Source organism: Bolinopsis microptera, chromosome 1, assembly GCF_026151205.1.
Source record: "Bolinopsis microptera isolate Bmic1 chromosome 1, MBARI_Bmic_1.0, whole genome shotgun sequence".
Classification (NCBI taxonomy): Eukaryota; Metazoa; Ctenophora; class Tentaculata; order Lobata; family Bolinopsidae; genus Bolinopsis; species Bolinopsis microptera.
In genome coordinates, this window is record NC_087072.1 from 25,861,953 (window position 1) to 25,881,572 (window position 19,620).

General features: G+C 37.0%; 3 protein-coding genes across 8 annotated transcripts in view; all 3 read right to left on the reverse strand.

Annotated features, from left to right (window-relative positions):
* Window positions 1-1,454: 1,454 nt before the first annotated feature.
* On the reverse strand, window positions 1,455-11,710 carry LOC134826142 (RNA-binding motif, single-stranded-interacting protein 2-like). Of its 6 annotated transcripts, none has more exons than XM_063838428.1 (12): window positions 11,579-11,710; window positions 11,261-11,431; window positions 8,692-8,814; window positions 6,020-6,138; window positions 5,863-5,921; window positions 5,526-5,617; window positions 4,847-4,969; window positions 4,643-4,737; window positions 4,036-4,328; window positions 3,627-3,835; window positions 3,401-3,453; window positions 1,455-3,286 (listed from the first exon to the last, which is right to left on the reverse strand). In XM_063838428.1, exons 1-12 carry the CDS (start codon window positions 11,678-11,680, stop codon window positions 3,277-3,279), a joined length of 1,449 nt encoding a protein of 482 aa, XP_063694498.1. In that variant the 5' UTR covers window positions 11,681-11,710; the 3' UTR covers window positions 1,455-3,276. The 6 variants fall into 6 exon arrangements, with proteins under 6 accessions (XP_063694498.1, XP_063694496.1, XP_063694495.1 ...); XM_063838426.1 differs by having other exon boundaries at window positions 3,600-3,835; XM_063838425.1 differs by having other exon boundaries at window positions 3,600-3,835; window positions 5,514-5,617.
* A 448-nt stretch (window positions 11,711-12,158) lies between these two features.
* On the reverse strand, window positions 12,159-14,062 carry LOC134826144 (mitochondrial ornithine transporter 1-like). Its single transcript, XM_063838432.1, has one exon. The coding sequence runs from the start codon at window positions 14,054-14,056 to the stop codon at window positions 13,166-13,168; it is 891 nt and encodes a 296-aa protein (XP_063694502.1). The 5' UTR covers window positions 14,057-14,062; the 3' UTR covers window positions 12,159-13,165.
* A 3,752-nt stretch (window positions 14,063-17,814) lies between these two features.
* LOC134819242 (uncharacterized) overlaps window positions 17,815-19,620 on the reverse strand; it is a 29,924-nt gene continuing 28,118 nt past the window's right edge. Inside the window, exons 8-9 of the mRNA XM_063829065.1 lie at window positions 19,220-19,327; window positions 17,815-18,688 (exon numbers count right to left, since the gene is read on the reverse strand). The gene's annotated coding sequence lies outside the window, so the exon portion shown is untranslated. The remainder of the gene's footprint in view (window positions 18,689-19,219; window positions 19,328-19,620) is intronic.

The window sequence follows — 19,620 nt, forward strand, 5'->3', positions numbered from 1 at the left end:
ACTTGATGACGTCATCAAGTTAACCATTTTTAAAACTTGATTTTTCACAAAGTAATCATTTTTAAAATCAATTTTACGCCATTAAGGAGTAATTTTATTCAAAATTTGAGTGGATATTGAAGTTAGATAATTGTTTAAGCATTCTGAAAATCTACCGGAAAGTTTTTCTAGCTTGCTCCTTCATAAATGATAAAGATATTCGCTATTATTGAAGTTAGTGCTTTTTTAAAGAATAATTTTATAAAAACGCTAATTTTACGTTCTAGTATTCTCTGGTGTTGCACCATCCCTTGGGTTGTGGAGCTCAATTTTGCTTCCTAAAGGTCTAAATTGTGTCATAGGCTAGTTTTAAAGTTGAAAATCGAAAAGTTGCACACGTGGGGCCACGCCCAAATTAATAGAAAATTGCTAAAATCACTGAATATTGCTGTTTTCACCAATTTCCGTCAACTTTGGAGTGCCGTTGTGATTACAGTTCTTCTTGAAATACTTTGAAACTTTTCATGCTTATCAAACTATATATAAAACACCATCATGCAAAAATTTACGGTGATTCAATATTGGATGCGCACGCAACTTCCGCTCAAGGTTTGCACGTGCGAAAGGTTAAAATTTTGCTCATTCGTGATTTTGAACAAATTCTGCTTTGCCACGACAGTTCAATGTCATTATATATGAATTTAATGCCAACTTGAATGAGTATAAAGTGGCATATTCAGTCAGTGATCGACCGATATGCTTACCTAAACACAAGGAAATGTTTTTAAAGGAAAAATTTCGAAATCGTTGAAATCACCTCCTTATTAATATTAATGAAGTTATGAGTTTACATTTCGGCTTTGTAAAGTACCCTGACATTATAATCAAAAAGAGATGATATTTGACCAAAACCCATAATCATGGGTAGAGTGGAGCGCTGCCAGTGTCTCTCTTTCCCAAACAAAAGGCAATGATATCAATTTGAATGACCGTTATCAAATGCAAAATTATACCGAGAATGAAATCGGTCGCTCGCTTTTCCCATTCATTTACAATTGAAATAGATTACATGTTATAAATCGAAACTTATTACAATTCGTAAGCCATGAATGAGTGGGAAAAGCGAGCGACCGATTTCATTCTCGGTATAATTTTGCATTTGATAACGGTCATTCAAATTGATATCATTGCCTTTTGTTTGGGAAAGAGAGACACTGGCAGCGCTCCACTCTACCCATGATTATGGGTTTTGGTCAAATTCATTAATAGTATATTAATATATAAGTAAGTAATTGAAATTGAATCAAATTCTTGCTTTCTTTGCTGTACATTGCAAATCGTATCGAAATCTGTAATTATCACTAGCTATCGACATCTGTAAGTTCTAACCATAGGACAGAAGAGATCCAAATGTCGAAGAGCGGCAAGTCCTCCAAGTGACCACTACACCACATGAATACAAATAGAAACACTGATTTCAAAGAATTCAATTTTAAATTTATGTACAGAGCTATCAAGTCAGGGAATACTCAATTTCGTGACATATTTCATATTTGCCGGCACTTTTCGTCAAATTATTCCAAATAATACACCTAACCACTGCATTTCTGCACATCTAAAAATTCAAAAAACCATCTCATAATCTGAAGATAAGGTAAATCCTACCAATTTATTGTAAACAAAGTTTCTGGATCCAAATTACACAGCTGCTGCTAGAGACAACTCTCCATCTGGTGATATAACACACTGGCACACCTTACATACAAATTACAGGGTGTTCCAAAACTAAATAACATTTAAACTTAAAGCACTGCCATTATCTGTGACTCAACTGAATAAACAAGATGTAATAGTTAAATGGCAGAGCAGCAAGTTGGAATGTGATTAAAATCATTCGAGTTTAAAAGGGGTCGGATAAGGATCATATCTAGATATGATCATCTAGACAAAATCAGTGCGACTCAAGCTCTCGATATAATGCCACACAACACAATCTGCAGTCCTGGCGTTCTGTCTAGCACTAGCATAAAAACTTGACTTATAAAAACATCAGTCACCTGCTAAAAGTATACTCACTTAAAAAATTAAATTAAAAATGAGCTTCAGGGAAGAAGGGAGACACCTCATACTGGGAAGGTTTTGGGAGCCGTAAGAAAATTTCCCTTCGAGGACAGGAATTTTTTCAAATAAATTTCTATTAAAGAAAACAATCAAATAAAAATGGCTACTGGACACGTAAAAACATTTCGCTCGCAGAAATACAAAATAAAAACAACAAAACCTGTTCCTGTTAGCCGTTTAGAAGGAACTGAATTCTTCGAATGTTTGAATCAATTTTCACTCATTCTCAATCAAAATAAAGGTACCCCGGAATCTCTCAACTGTACAGTACAAAAGGAGCTTCATGATACGTAGGACTACATCAACATGTCCACAGTTTGGGATTCCGCAGTGATTTTTTAATTCAGGGGTACCTATGTGCTCCGGACTCAAAATTCTGTGAAAAAATAAACCTAACATGAGCACCAATATTTTAAAAACAAGAAAAAGATTTTTACAAATCATTTTCGAATAACCATTTGTACACGTTAAATGGTGTGTCGGCAATCAACCGCATCATCTGATCAGGCAGTTCTTTCAAATCTTTAGTTCCAGTACAAAAATTAAGCAACAAAATGTCTTGTGACCGAAGATATATGAGCTATGCTGACTAATCAAGAATAGAAAAGGAGATTTATATGCCCAAGTCGAAACCCAATATTTAAATACACCCAAACATTATTAAAACATCTTAAAAAGACCTAGAAATTGACAAATATCATTGCAAAAATTAAATCGGAAAACAACTTACGGGGAACTAAATGGTGTAAATGGGTTTGCGCATCCTTTAGTCACAATAGAAAGATTCACAGTACACAACCTATCAGATACAATCTGATCTTCTGAAGACAGTCCCTCTCAGAGCCTACCACTGGGTCCGCTAATCGTTTGTTTCGTCGCCAGATTTTTGACAAAACAAACTGTTTGGCATACGACCATCACTTCCAAATTTTGATGTTTTGGAACGATTCGAATACATCGAGAAAATCAAAAGCTTCGTCGGTTCTTTTCAAACCATTATCACATTTTTTTTGGTATTTTTCGTCGAAATCATTGACAAATTTTACAGATCGTTCGAGAATTTCAAGAGTTCGGTTGATGAATTAAAGTTTCTGCAAATAATTCGCGACGACTCCCTGTTGTGCAGGTGCATGCATTTCTTTAGTGCCTTTTTCAGCCTTCTACTGCGCTTTTGTTCTATTGTAGGCTGAAATAAACGATAGTCAAATAAAATAGTCTGCGGAGAGATGGTATCATATTTTCAATAAGCAAGTTATATAAGAGCTACAGTCAGCAAGCGAGAAAATGAGAGGAGACCCACCTGGTGTCATAAATAGTGTAGTTGGGATGATGGGCATCGTTAGTAGTGTGGTTCTGTAAAAATATACTGTTAAGTTAATACTTCGAGAAATATTTAGAGATGATTTCAATATGGTGTTCGATAAAAATGAAAACAATAAAATAGTTGATCATGTAGTGAGAGGGTATAATTATAACGGCCGCAGTAAAAGGTCCCTAACCTCACTGGCAATAGAGTTAGTGCTTACAGCCTGAGGTGTGCTGTATGGAGTGTAGGAGTTTGGAGTGCCTATATAGCCTCCTCCGAGGTGCAACTGTCCCATCTGAGATGCCAGGGCGTGATGATCAACCGGTGACAGTTGAGGGGGGAATGTAGTCAGGGGAACAAATTGCGGGGACATCCACTGTCCGTTTGGAATGTTGTTGTACTGAATTGGTAGAGGTACCATCTGCATTGCTGAAATGGAGTATAGAGGTTCAAGATTTAACATTTGTTATATTTCCTCTATGGTGGTGCACACAAAGATCAAATTTGTAACTATGGACAACTTTTAAACCATTTTCAATTTGCCGGTAGGTAGCACTTAACAAATAAAATAGATTGGTAGAATTGATATTATTTTTATATCAAGTGAAGATGAATATTGCAAAACTCACAAGGGTGTATAAGTAGAGGTCTAGGGCCTGGTGTAGGAATAGCGGAAGCTCCGTTCTGTTGTAACGACACATCTGAATACATTGGCTGCACGAAGCTCATTGCTGGAAGTTGTCCGTTATCTTCCATTCCCGCTCCAGCTGCTGCCCATGCAGGAGCGAAGTAGACTAGAGGCCGTTTCTTGTTTGGATTCGGAGCTTCAGCAAATTTGACTATCAAAGGCTCTCCTCCTTGGGTTACTGGTTTGCCGTTCAGGGCTTTGATTGCCTTTTCGCATAATTCCTTACTTTCCAACCTGAAACACAGAGTTGCTATTGGCTGACTATGATGGACAGATATAAGATTTATTTGAATAAGTATTACTGGGAACGAAAAGCGCGCACAATTTGAACAGATGTGAATCCTAACAGAGGAGGCATACCAAGATCATTCAAAATAAAATTCTCGCTAACAAATTTGGAATAACTGATTATTGAAATTGCAACTTAATAGCGCACACACATTTTAAGTTTTTCCTACAACTATATCTAAGATTAAAGGAACTAGTTTTTGAAGTACATGGTGTTTTCTTGGTAAAATTTCTTTTCTAACTAATTGGTGTTCAGTTACCTGGCAAATCCAACACCTTTACTGTTCCCCTCTGGGTCTTTCAATATCCTAGATGAAACTATTTCACCGAACGGCATCACCAAACTGTTGAGTTGCTGAAAGATTCCCAATAAGTATTGAAAATATTGACCTACATCAGAAGATGAGATATATCTTAATATATTAAAATTACAACAGACAAAGAAATGAAAACTTCAGGCATACTTCCTCCGTGAAGGATCGAGGTAGATTGCTGATATACAGGTTTGTCACGTCTATATTGTCGTTGTGTTGCTTTATCTTTGAAGGATCGTGCTGTTGTTTTCTGATTTGATCGTTGATTGACATCTGAAATAAGGTAGTTAGTCACATCCTTCAATATAACGCAGTGGAGTTTGTTAATAGTAAAATAAATGGGAATTCTGCGGAAAACTACTTGTAAAAATGTCGGTTGGGAATCAATCGCTAGATCTATAAAATAGATTGTGTGTGCAATAGGTGGTACCCCTGGTAAGCAGTAAGCAGGCGGTCCCGGCCAGCAGTTGAGCGAACAGTCGTACAACTGCCTTTCCCGCGTTCGCGCGCGCTCAAATAAACTGCACAAAATGCTCACAATGACACTGTCTGCACACATCTTATTGAGAAATTTTTCGGCGGTTTTTTGCGTTTTCATTCAAATTACATAGCGGTAACATTGACAACGGTCACTTTCGTTTTAATGACTTAATCCAAGTCAAATCATGACACTTAAGCGAAAAAAGGGCTTTTTAAAGAAATAACAATCACAAAAGAGTAATCAAGTTACTCCACCGAGTGGAGAATGTCAAAGGAACATGCAAGAGAAAGCACGAAATTTCAGCACAGCCAAGTGAAGAAGATAAAGATGACATACCTTGCTACTAACCTTAGCAAACGATGCTTGCGTTCCTTGCAAAGTAAGATGTTGGCAAGCTTTCTGTGCCGCCTCAGGGCTTTCAAAGTCAACAAACCCATATCCTGAGGAAGTGTCTGGTAAAAATACTGGTATTTTATGAAGATAAGGCAGTATAAGAGATATATATAGCAGTATATAAGGTAGAAACACAATGATTACACGTGTTAACTGTAAGGGGAATGTTCAGAAGATGTAAGGTTTAACGCGTTTCTTTGTCTACACGCAGTTTTAAACAGGCCTTATCTTCTCGCACTTTAGCTTGACAAATATTAGAAGTAAATGTTGAACGTGTCAAAGTAAAACACACCCTTGCATTTGTTGCTCTGCTTGTCAGTGATGGCCTTTGTCGAGGTGATCTTACCAAACCTGAAAACAAGATGTCAGAAAGAATTTCATAACAGTTTTGCAAACTTATTTTTAGCTCTGAAAACAAAAACAGAAGCAGGAAATATTAGAATAATAACCTTTTACACATGTTAGCAAGTTCATCATCAGTGGTATGGTGGGGCAGTCCTCGTATATAGAGATTAGTGCGGCTCAGTTGCTCGGACTGGTTGTTATCATTCCTGTAACCTCCTCCGTTCTGTAATTAATTAAACTCATTAGTTAATTAATTAAACTAGTTGCAATAAGTGTGTTATAATTCTGCATCCAAAACTCCTTGTGGAACAGGTTGGTTTTAGAATGGTCACTAGGCTGAACAATAGAACATACGAGTACACTCAAAACCTTTAGAAGCTCCTTAACACGCCGCCACATGAACATTCTGCTAGCTGCGCTATGTATACTACTATATTGTATACTACAATATATACTACTATAACAACTGCTTATCTAAGTAGGGTACCGTTTAGAGGGACATCATTACACTCGGGCAACCAGCCAAAACCAGCCTATACAATAGAGTGCAGGGTGTGTTGCTGCTTCTCATTTAGAAATATGTTCTAATGTTGTGGATGACTTAGGTCGCTAATTGCTATGACTTAATGCGTAATATTATATAGTATTAGCTACATTTGGAGGGTGTGATCTAACGTTATGTCTAGGAGTATTATAGCATCTCATAGTACTCATACGTTACACGTAAGATGCGAAACAGTTAGAGTTATGATCGAATTAAGACAAGATCTCAGTATGAAAGTGCGTCAATCAGCGATTTAATACTAACTACAATCACATGGATGGGGGGGGGGGGGGGGGCTGATTATTTATAAGGGGTTGGGGGATCATCGCCATATTAGAATTTTTCGGTTAAATGTTGAAACAGAAGGATACAATTTATGCGCTTTTTTCTCACATTGAAAGATTGATTCACTTAACTTTAGTACTACACACTGGTAGGTACACACTGGTAAGTACACACTGGTAAGTACACACGGGTAAGTACACACTGGTAAGGACACACGGGTAAGTACACACGGGTAAGTACACACTGGTAAGTACACACTGGTAAGTACACACTGGTAAGTACACACTGGTAAGTACACACTGGTAAGTACACACTGGTGAGTGACCTTAAGGGTAATTAGGTACATACTAATTAAGGTAACTGGCAGGAACCCGTATAACCCTAAAATGGTGTCAAGACTCAAGAGACTAAAATAATTATTACCTATTTAATTCGCGTTTTTTACACCACTTGGGGGTCCAAATTTTGAGCTCTAAAACTCCTATTTCTTGGCCTATTTTTTATTTTTTCGTGCTGATTTGGAGGCTATTAAAGCATTTGGCCCAGTCAAAAAAGTTTCAGTTGTATATCTTTTACGGTTTTTGCGGAAAGTCGCGTTAAAGTTGATGCCGTGGTATCAGTAAAATGGTACGGATGGGTACGGATCCATAATCCATATATATCGTCTCGCTTTATATATAGTAAGAAGATTAGGCATTTACTTTCCGTATTTTGACAGATAAAATTTAGAGATTGAGGGGGTTAATTACAGTTTGTTAGTAGTAGTAGTAGTAGTAGTTGTAAGTTATTGTTAGTAGTTGGCTCAGATCCAGTTTTTATCAACAAATATATCACCACTTACAAGATGTTGTTTGTAGGTAAATTTATGTTATGTATTATAGAAAAACCATGCATCTCTGTACAGTGTACATCTGTGTAACTTCACGCTAAGTGAGCCTACAAAGTACAATACGGTGTATCTGTTAACAAGGTTTGTACAAAATTCTGCAGTTAAAAGATTTCCTAACTATGCAAGCGTGCTGCACTTTCCAACTTGTTCTGCATATAGGAGGAGTTTATACTCACATTATAATTATTGTTCTGCATGTAGGAGGAGTTTATACTCACATTATAATTATTGTTCTGCATGTAGGAGGAGTTTATACTCACATTATAATTATTGTTCTGCGTGTAGGAGGAGTTTATACTCACATTATAATTATTGTTCTGCATGTAGGAGGAGTTTATACTCACATTATAATTATTGTTCTGCGTGTAGGAGGAGTTTATACTCACATTATAATTATTGTTCTGCATGTAGGAGGAGTTTATACTCACATTATAATTATTGTTCTGCATGTAGGAGGAGTTTATACTCACATTATAATTATTGTTCTGCATGTAGGGGGAGTTTATACTCACATTATAATTATTGTTCTGCATGTAGGAGGAGTTTATACTCACAGTATAATTATTGTTCTGCATGTAGGGGGATTTTATACTCACAGTATAATTATTGTTCTGCATGTAGGAGGAGTTTATACTCACATTATAATTATTGTTCTGCATGTAGGAGGAGTTTATACTCACAGTATAATTATTGTTCTGCATGTAGGAGGAGTTTATACTCACATTATAATTATTGTTCTGCATGTAGGAGGAGTTTATACTCACATTATAATTATTGTTCTGCATGTAGGAGGAGTTTATACTCACAGTATAATTATTGTTCTGCATGTAGGGGGATTTTATACTCACAGTATAATTATTGTTCTGCATGTAGGAGGAGTTTATACTCACAGTATAATTATTGTTCTGCATGTAGGGGGAGTTTATACTCACATTATAATTATTGTTCTGCATGTAGGAGGAGTTTATACTCACATTATAATTATTGTTCTGCATGTAGGGGGATTTTATACTCACATTATAATTATTGTTCTGCATGTAGGAGGAGTTTATACTCACATTATAATTATTGTTCTGCATGTAGGGAGAGTGGTAAGACATTTTCTGCTGACCGGACCAGTAGTTACCTCGGTTACTCTGCCACTGCTGCTGGGCTGGACTGGGCGATCTTTTGTAGGGCATCTGAGGAGAACAGGCTGGATATTAAAACATAATATTACTATTTATACATATACAGGGTGTACCGTATAAAGTGTGACTTTTTTCAACTTTAAAAGTTTTTGACAGAATTAAACTTCACGGTTATTTTTAACTAAATTTTGTCAGAAATATAGTTGAAATATATATTGATTGAACAATAATAAACAAGAATTGCGCCGGTTAGCGGACGCTAGATTTCCATCAACCGTAGTGAATTTAAAATTAAAATTAACGATAGTTTTATGCTGGTCAAAATATTAAATAATGGTTCTTTATTCACCATTCTTGGGGCGCTACGGAACACAAAATGGAGGGGTTGCCATTGTCAATTAGTCAAATTTAAAAAGTTAAATGACCGGCGCGCGGAAACCGTAGCCTGTGCCTGTGTGGTGATATGCAGTTATCCGTAGTAGGTAATGCAACTCATAATAACATTTATGGTCCATTTCGTATAACAAATCAAGCACTCACAACAAAACAAGAAGTTAGTATGTTGTACTGCATCATGATCAATGATCAAGTAAAGAAAAGCGTGAGCTACTTAACACATTTATAAGATTCGGGAAATCGCTTGTTATTCAAATCAATTACCATAGAATTCAAATTGTATGCTAGGCGCCGCGCATTTGAGCTTGAGGTGTAATTCAATCAATCGTCAAATCGTGCAAACGTATGCGGAGGGTAACCATGTCGACGACACCGTAACTGCTCTGCACGCGGAGAATATGCATTAAAATAACGTATGCGGAGGGTTATGCATGTGTTCCTTTGTGACACCGAACGAAAAACATATCAACCTACTATACCCATTCTCAATTCCTTCCACTTCTATACATCTTATGCCTTTTTAAAGAAAAAGACAGTTGATGTAAAAAATATGGTTAATAGTGAAGCACCTTCCAAAAAAAGCCACCCTTCCCAAAAATTAAATATTTTAGTCTGAAATTGACATTATTCATGGCTGAGGTCCAAGATTTTCAAAATATAATAAAAACGTTTTAAAGACCTTCCTCAAAATTCTGCCTGGACAATCTCTTCTAAATGATCCCTAACACATATTTTGAAAGTTTCAGGGTGATTAATCAAAAACAGTCGGAGACAAATTATTTTTAGACTCGATTTTCACTACGCCAGATAAACTCGATTTTCACTACGCGTGATAGAAAATCGCTCGCACAATACAATTACTTATGAGCGCTGACCTTTGACCAGCGATAACTTCGGCTAGGAACAAAATTTTTTGATAGGAACAAAAGCAAATGATAGACATTACTCTTTACTGTCAAAAATAGCTAAAATATTGATTTCGAAATTTTTTTCTTGAGACCCCTAAATTACAGCAAGCTTAAGTTCCTAAATTAGCACCATAATAAAATAGCAATTTGTGAGAAATAAAAAATTGATTGGGACTTGAAATTTGGTATGCATAAATTCGACACCTAGTGACACAATGTGATGAAGAGTTTTTAGCAACTGCTCCTTCATAATATTTTGTATTATTTCTCAAAAAAGTCACACTTTCTATGGTACACCCTGTATACTGTGCACAGTGCGTGGAACAAGAGATACATTATAGCGTGAAGTGTGTAAGCAATAAAAATAAAACGAAAGCAAGGTACAGGAAAGTGTTACCTTTATATATAATACGAAAGGTAACATTTTTCTGTATATTATATACACTAGCAGGAACCCGTCTTACTATAAAGTGGTGTCAAGACTCAAAATACTAAAATAATTATTACCTATTTAATTCGCGTTTTTGACACCACTTGTGGGTCCAAATTTTGGGCACTAAAATTCTTATTCCTTGGTCAATTTTTTATTCTTTTCCCTCTTTTATACTGATTTGAAGGCCATTAAAGCATTTGACCCAGTCAAAAAAGTTTCAGTTGTATATCTTCTACGGTTTTTGAGGAGCACTAAGCAGTTGCAATGTGACTACTGTAGTAGTACCAACAATCCCACAGGGGGGGGGGGTCCAAGGGGAACTTTGGGGAGTTTTGGGGAACTTTTTTTGGGGAACTTCAGGAAACCTGGGGGACTTTCCCAAAGTTCCTCAAAAAATTATCAATGAAACAAATAATTTTGGGGAATTTTGGGGAACTTTTTTTTGGGGAACTTCAGAAAGTTCCCCAAAATTCCCCAAAATTCCCCAAAGTTCCCCAAAAAAATTATCATGCTTAAAAAATTATCATGCTGCAAGTATCAACAAGTAAGTTAAGATTATACCTTATAATAACATACATGTTAACATTAATGGGTATTAATGTATATTAGAGAAATTTTGAATAATTTTGAATAATTTTGAATAATTTTGGGGAACTTTGGGGAGTTTTGGGGAACTTTTTTTTGGGGAACTTCAGAAATCTTGGGGGACTTTCCCAAAGTTCCCCTTGGACCCCCCCCCCCACAATACTGTAAACCCCACCTGTTGTGCCTGTTTGATGGGATTAGAGAATATTGCTGTGTTCCTCTGTTGGGACTGTCTGGAGTTGTTAATGTTATCGTTGGAGACTGCATTGTTACTAGAGTTGTTATTGTTGATAGAGCCGTTTGTCAGTCCTGTGTTGTTGCTGTAGTGGTTCTGTCTCAATAATACCTGGGACAGGGAATATTTTAATGTCATTATTAATAAGGATATCATAATTGAGTTAAAAAACGTCTCAGGTGAATCTAAATCTACAACTTTGTTTAACTCACTTTCTTCTCTCAGGTGAATCTAAATATAGAACTTTGTTTAACTCACTTTCTTCTCTTCACCAACTGTTGTTAGTTTATCAGGGGACGGCTCGGAGTGAGCATAGCCATTCGTCTCGGTTGCTGTGTCGACAACCTCTGCCTCTACCATGGCCTACTGAACAGTTAACTGTGGTTAACTGGACCATTATAGAAAATAAAACACAATTAGTAACCTCTTACTGCCTGGTGCTAACTTCTCCTGCACTTCTCGCCCTGCTCACCTTGGGTCAGTGGGGCACGTAAAGGCAAGAGGAGGGTTAATGTGGAAATATTAAATATGCCTTCAGTTCACTTCAGTAACCAGTAAGTGTCCAAATTATAGTGTGTCGACATATTACAAAATTGTCATTGTAGACTAAAGGAACATTTACATTTCCATAAGTATCAACAACTGCAATATTAATTTACGGATGAAATATATGGCTTTTACTGCCAGTCATACAATGAGCTATAGAACTGATCCTACCATAAGCCAAGAATGCTGTCGCACTTTCACCAACATTGGCAAGAACAGCAGGAATGGATCCAGCAACTTTAAATGGTCCAAACTATGACATCATTCCATTAAAATTCAATCTCATGACCATTGACCATGGTAAAATCATAGATCAAGCTGTATTAATAACTTAAACCTATTAATAACTTAAACCTATTAATAACTTAAACCTATTAATAACTTAAACCTATTAATAACTTAAACCTATCAAAAACCAATTAATTTATAAAATAAAAGCAGAATTATAAATTACCTCCACGTCCAGCTATATCATACAACTTAATAATATTCATACATCTATCTACTATGGATATATAATCATATCCAAAGTTTAGCATTAGTAGGGTCTACATAGGTACTACTACTACTACATAGGTACTACTACTATTATTAGTAGGGTCTACATAGGTACTACTACTATACTACTATTAGCATTAGTAGGGCCTACAATCTACATAGGTACTACTATTACTAGTAGTACCCTATAATAATTACTTATATTAAATTCTAACTTCACAGGATATATGCTCCATTACAATATCCATTTTGACATTTTCATGATTTTAAGCATAAATGCATGAATTCGCAAAATTACTTAGAAAATTAAATAAATTCTAACATTTATTAGTATTACACGCTTCGACATTAAAATATACCCAACAAAGATGTAGGTTTAAGTCATTCAAGCGAGACTTAGTGAAGAAATATCAAGATTATGGACTTTTGTATCAGTTCAGATTTTAAGGACTTAAATATTTGTATGAAGTTACCAAAATTATGCACTTTCATATCAGCTCAGACATTATGGACAAATATTAGGAATATTATCAAAAGCTAGGTGGAAATAAAATGTCTTTAGGGCATTTTTAAAACATTCTACAGATGATAATGATCTCACTGAGTAGGGTAGTTCATTCCAAATTTTTGGTCCGCAAAACATAAATGCAGCATCTGTTCGTCTGAAATGAGGAGCAGAAGGAACTTAGAAATTCGAGTAAATATACATTTTGATTTCATTTTGTACAGCACGCCAATAAGCTCATTACAAGAGTAAAAGTTGATATTCTCGATTTCAAATTAAATTCATGAATATTTAGTTTAGTAAGGCTTAAAGGCTACCTTGTCAAAGGCTAGTTTAGTGTAATCCACTGCTACGAACAAGGCTCCACAACCAGGAAAAGCCCTCATTAAACAAGGAGTTATTCCTCTGAAAAATCCCTTATAACCAAATTCGCTGTAAATGTTCTTCATTGCATTTAAAGGAGAAAGAGACCCCACCTGAACCTGAGACTTGACAACATCTATTGGGTAAGCAAATCCCCAACACATTGTTCCACCAACACCGCCTGACACAGCAGTTTTCCATAAAGAAATTTCATCAGGATCTTTCATTAGAACTTTTTTTGCTGCTTCATAGCCACCAAAGAAATAAAAATAGCCCCACGTTTCTCTCAATAATGTTGGCGTCCACCCTCTCATAAGTTTAAGAGGTCCCTCTTTAGTAGCAATGTGCATGAACATGGCAAATGGTTTGGTGGGTACACCTTTTGCAGCTTTTCCAGTGATATACTGAGTCTGTAGTCTGCATTTAACCAGTTCAGTGGGTGTAAGGACAAATGAAGCGCATGCTCCAGAGCCAGCCCCACAGAAAGCTTGACTCAACAAGGATAACTCTTGATGGCTTTTACTGCCAGTCATATATTGAGCTATAGAACTGATCCTTCCATAAGCCAAGAATGCTGTCGCACTTTCACCAACATTGGCAAGAACAGCAGGAATGGAACCAGCATACAGACCTCTGATGCCCTCTTGCTTGAAAGTTTTCGATAATGTTACTATTACAGAACGATATTCATTAGGAAATGTCTGCATTTTAACTTTAGTCGTATCAAGGGGTTGAGTAGAATAAACAGCTGTAATGCCTCCAATCACCCCAGCCATAAAGTCTCGAAAACTTTCTGCAATCCATCTATACTTTTCGTCTAGCATACCCTACATGAAACATTGTCTAGTAGTGGAATTTGCATATGCTAACATCAAAGTATAATAGAATGCGGGGTCAAAATTCTCCCCTTGCACTCATTTAAGAATTTCAAGGTACTATAACATTCAAAATTATAAGTCAAGATACAGGAAATTTTACAGACTGAAAGAAATGGAGCTTTTCTAGTTTTTGCTTTGGTTGAAATCCTTATCTGGTTTGAAAGCTACCTTTGAGGCAGAAAACAGTGCACCAAAATACGTGGTAATGTAAGTTCACTGCTTCCTGTAAACACAGGTGTGCCACAGGGCAGCATATTAGGACCGATTCTCTTTAGTATATGCATAAATGATCTTAGTCGTAATTGCACACAGTCTACTGCTTGCTTATTTGCAGATGACAGTGCACTATATTTCGATAATATTTCTAGAGGCTTACACCTATATGACAATGTTATAGAAGATACGAAAATTGTGTATGAATGGCTTAGAATTAAAAAGTTGAGACTAAATGTTGCAAAGCCTTCATTCATAGTATTTGACAAATGTCCTAATCTTGACAGGCTGTCAATCCCTCTTGATTTGGAAAACGACTGTCTTCACATAGAAGAAACCAAATCTCAAAAATACTTAGGTCTCAAGGATACAAGGATGCAAGGATACAAGGATACAAAAGTGATAATTATTTTATTGAATTCACAATGGTTATAATTCTGAAATAATTTAAGGTTACACAATACTAGTTGTTTACAAATGTGTAGGGATGAAATAGAAATGTTTTATAATACTATTTTTCTATGATCGGTAGATCGGATTTGTAGATTTCGATCTTATTTTGAGGTCCTATAGCATTATGCATTGGCCAGTATTTGAGTGGAAATCTGGGCTCTTACAGTGTACAGTAGGCTGTAAATTGTTCGTTCACAGAGTAGAGAATTGAATGGATCGCTCTTGCTGTAGCAGTAAATTTTGCAGGATCTAGAGTTTTATCGGATAGCAAACCGGCTAGGTCATTAATATTGTTGGGATGGAAGTTACATTTTTCTCTAACTGAGGAGCAGAGTAAACAGTCAGTTAGAACATGAATTTCTTGGAGGACTTCGCCGCTTCGACGCGCCGCGCGAACTAGCATTCTTGCTTCGCATCGTCGATCGTCGCATCGTCGATCGTTGCTCTGCTTCGCAGAGCAACGATCTCGATGGGTTGACATCGTCAACCAAATGAATTTCGTCCTCAATAGGCTTAAGCCCCTTGCTGAAAAAGCAGAAAGTGCACCATCGATGTTCTTTGTTACTGGGCCGCGCTCAGCCTGTCATTCCGCCAAATCTTTATTCGGAATGAACATAATAGCTTGGGGTCCTCAGGTAATTCTTTTGGTACTAGGGGGTTTCGTAACGGCCCTTCTCAATGTAAATATTGTGGCAGCTAATACGAAACCTTGTTAAGCTTTTCCGAGCATCACGGATCTTAACCACTCCTAAGTAAAATACAATTTTTAAAGTAAAGTATTGAATTATAAATATCCGATAGTTTCATTAATAATCATTAAAAGTTGCTTTGTAAAATCAAAAACGAAAAGCCGTACGCTGAACGCGCGCTGCATCTTATCGGCAGCTGCCTAGCTTGTAGCCGCTAACATCAAAGCCGCCGCGCGCGCAAAGTGCTGGGGTGCATTCTCATTGACAATTAAACTTGGTCAAAGACTAATCATACTTTATAATGGTTAAAAACAAAGTAAAAAGATTTTCCTCGTTGGGCCGGCATTAGCAACCGCGAAAAGTTTTGAGTATGACAAACGATGACACCACCACCAGCCCTTAATTTATAAGTCCATGGGATAAAATTTAACGGGTGATACTCGTAAAATATGTGTTCCGTATATTGGGTTGTCATTTGTAGCGCGATGCACTACTGGGTCGCGCGCGCATCAAATAATGCTTCTCGCAACCACTTCGGTAGATCGGCGAGATGCACCACTGTGCCTTGATTCACGATGTCAATCCTTCGCAGCTCGGTGAGGCACAGTGGTGCATCTCGCCGATCTACCGAAGTGGTTGCGAGAAGCATTATTTGATGCGCGCGCGACCCAGTAGTGCATCGCGCTACAAGTTACACGCTAGCGATCTCAGTCCCCAATAAACGTGTGACCCAACAGAAGGGATTGTGGAAGGACACGTACATTTTTCATTAACACGTGCCCTGATTACCCCCTCCGTTGAGCTACGGCCGGGGAACGTTGTATGCTAGTCTGTAGTCAGATCGTTAATAAATTTTGATTTAAAATTGATTGCCGGGCGATGATGTCAGTGAGGGACGTTAAGTTAGGTGAACATTGGTACAAAAATATTTGCTCTAACCAGATCAGAGCCCTCTCGCTTGCGGCTTTTACTAATTCGCTCGCCCAAAAATTTCACGTGACTTTGGTTTTTATGGTTTTGCAGCCGTACAAAACGGTTTTACATGAACCTTAATCCCAACCCTAACCCTAACCATAACCCCGAAGCTAACCATAACCCTTACCACAACCTTAACCCTAACCCGGGCCCTAAACAATCGAATTCGTATTTTACTAGCCTGTCACGTGACCAAAACGGTTTGTTGCCCATAACTCTCTAGGGAAGCATTTTAACCCTACGTTATGGGGGGTGATTCGGAATCAGCGTCCAAAAATACACCGATTTAGATCACTTTCATGCCCAAAGGGCCTTTTCACAAGAATTTTCTAAAAATTTGGGCGAGCGATTTAGTAGGAGCGCTCGCTTGCAGTAGCGCGCGACCGAAGTATTCTACTTGTGAAACAAACGCGTCACGCAGTACGCGTATACACATGGCTATGTGAACGCGTATACACATGGCTATGTGAACAAAAATATAATAATATAGCAGTTTATCTCTAAGTTACAATCACTATTTGTTAAAGTATACAAACAGTTCCATTCAAAAGAAAACAGTCCGAGAGCAGAAACAAAAAAGAAGATTTAGAGACTATACACGCATTTGTGGGGTTTAAATTTGGTATTAGTAATTTTAGGGTTCGACCGAAAATGTTGTCATACGTTGTATGACCCGCCGCGCACGAAGTGCGCGGCTCCCCCTGTATCGTCACATAGTGAAACGACCGTGGGGGTCGCAACGTGATACAACGAAAATGTTGGTCGGTTAGTTTTCTTAATAGGGAGCAGTCACTGTCATTAGAATTATCAGATTAGGAGCAACGATTAGAATCTAATTTTGTGACATATTGTGGCCCAGAAATCAGCGAAAACTAGAATGGCGGTAAAATGCTAGCGTGCCTTATTATTATGCGCGCTAACATACTAGCTGCTGAAAATAAAGAAGTGTATCCATGATAATGTTGTTTGGCGGCAGCGCCTGCCGATACCTGGATTATATTGTGTTTAACTTAAAATTCAGTGAAATTTTTTTGTATCACGTGGTGACCCCCACGGTCGCTTCGACGATACAGGGGGAGCCGCGCACTTCGTGCGCGGCGGGTCATACAACGTATGACAAAAATTTTTGTCATTCCATTCAACATCATACCTGTTTTGAGCATTCATCAACGACTTTTGTAATTTATTCTTAACAGAATAACAAGAGGAATTAAAATTAAATGAGCCAATTTTACAAAACTCGTTCCACAGCCACGCTGATTTATAGATAAATTGTTTAGTTGGAGAAGGTGTGATTAACATATTGTCTTTCCTATTATATATATATGAGATATGGTGAACAAAGAGTACAGTGAAGGATAAACATTGTATTTTCTAAATTAAATCATTTATATATTATATTAACAATAATAAGTAACAAGCATGAAACACCATCCCAAAGAGAGCTAAAGTTTTTAAGTACAGCGATTGTCAATTTGAATATATTATTTCCATAAAATACAGTTAAAAGAATCCAAAAATATTATGTTTACAAATCATCTTTAAATCTTAATTAATTTTTAACATCCAGCCTTACAAAAACAAAACACATTTATTGTTCAATTCAATTAAATTTTAACACAATGTTCCTAGTCTCCACACACAATGTCTGCCTGAGTAATTATAGGTTTTACAGCAATACAAAACTTAGACATGCAGCACCGGTCTCCACAAATTTGAAATTTTCCGAACTTAATTTCTGAAAAAATTATCGTTCAATGTTCAACTTTTAATATTTAAATGGATAATGATAATAAAATGGAATTGTGATCGTTAATACGAGACATTCCTCGCAACCATGAATTACAGCTTAAGATATTCCTAGCCACAAATTGATTCAATAAAACTAGTCTCACTTACCAATTACAAATATTCCAATTCCAGTTAATAAAATACCTAAACTCAGGTTTCTACACAACTACATAAATAAAACAAAATCGACCGCTTCGAATTGAAAAATAATAAATTAGTCTCTTTAATAGTCTGTAATAATGCCTCCTCAGAACTGATTGCCTACACTGTTACTAAACATGTGAAGCATACTAAGGGCGTCCGGAGCGAGCTGAGAGGAGGAGGAGGAGACGGGACCCCCCGCACTACAGACGGGGGTGCCGGGGGCGGCTGGGGTGGCGTGTAGTGTGGTACTGGACATGTGGTGGTTTACGAAGTGTTTCTTCAGGAGCAAGATCCGAACAAAAGATTCTTCACACTGCAATGTAGGGTCGTTAACAAAATAGGAAGTATATACTGCAGTAAAACCACGTGACTAGTTATTGAGCAGTGTTATTAGTAACTCTAAAGTACCCAACTGGTGATATTATGTAGTTCAAGTTTGAGTATTGTCGTAATTTCGCTAAAAAATCGTGGTATTATTGCATTAAATACTACTAATATGGTATTATTGCATTAAATACTACTAATATGGTATTATTGCATTAAATACTACTAATATGGTATTATTGCATTAAATACTACTAATATGGTATTATTGCATTAAATACTACTAATATAACTTCTAATATATACGGCACTGCTACTAAAAAGCAGTTGTTATATTTAAATATCTAGACTGTTATTATATTTTATATTGCTCTGTATGTAAATATATACAGTATAAACTGTTGTTAAAAAGAAGACTGCTAGTAAGGGGTGTCACTGTATCACATGCAGACGGGAGGTAGAGAGCCCACACACACTAGCGGCGTAACGTAGCAACCAGCGGCGTAACGTAGCAACTTACCTGACTACACTTGTAGGGCTTCTCAGTCGTGTGCATTGCCAGCGAGTGTCGCTTGAGAGTGCTGGACTGGCAGAAACCTTTACCACACAGGCGGCAGACAAACGGCTTCTGCAGTGTTAGTTACTAGTTAGAGAGGAGTAGTTACACTACTACTACACTACTACACTACTACACTACTACACTACTACACTACTACACTACTACACTACTACACTACTACTTTACCACACAGGCGGCAGACAAACGGCTTCTGCAGTGTTTAACCGGTCAGACAGTAAACTTACTACAATCTCAGATCAGACAACTTACACTTACAGTTACTGTTAACATATAATGCTTTTGTTACAGTTACAGTTACAGTTACAGTTACAGTTACTGTTACTGTTACTGTTACTGTTACT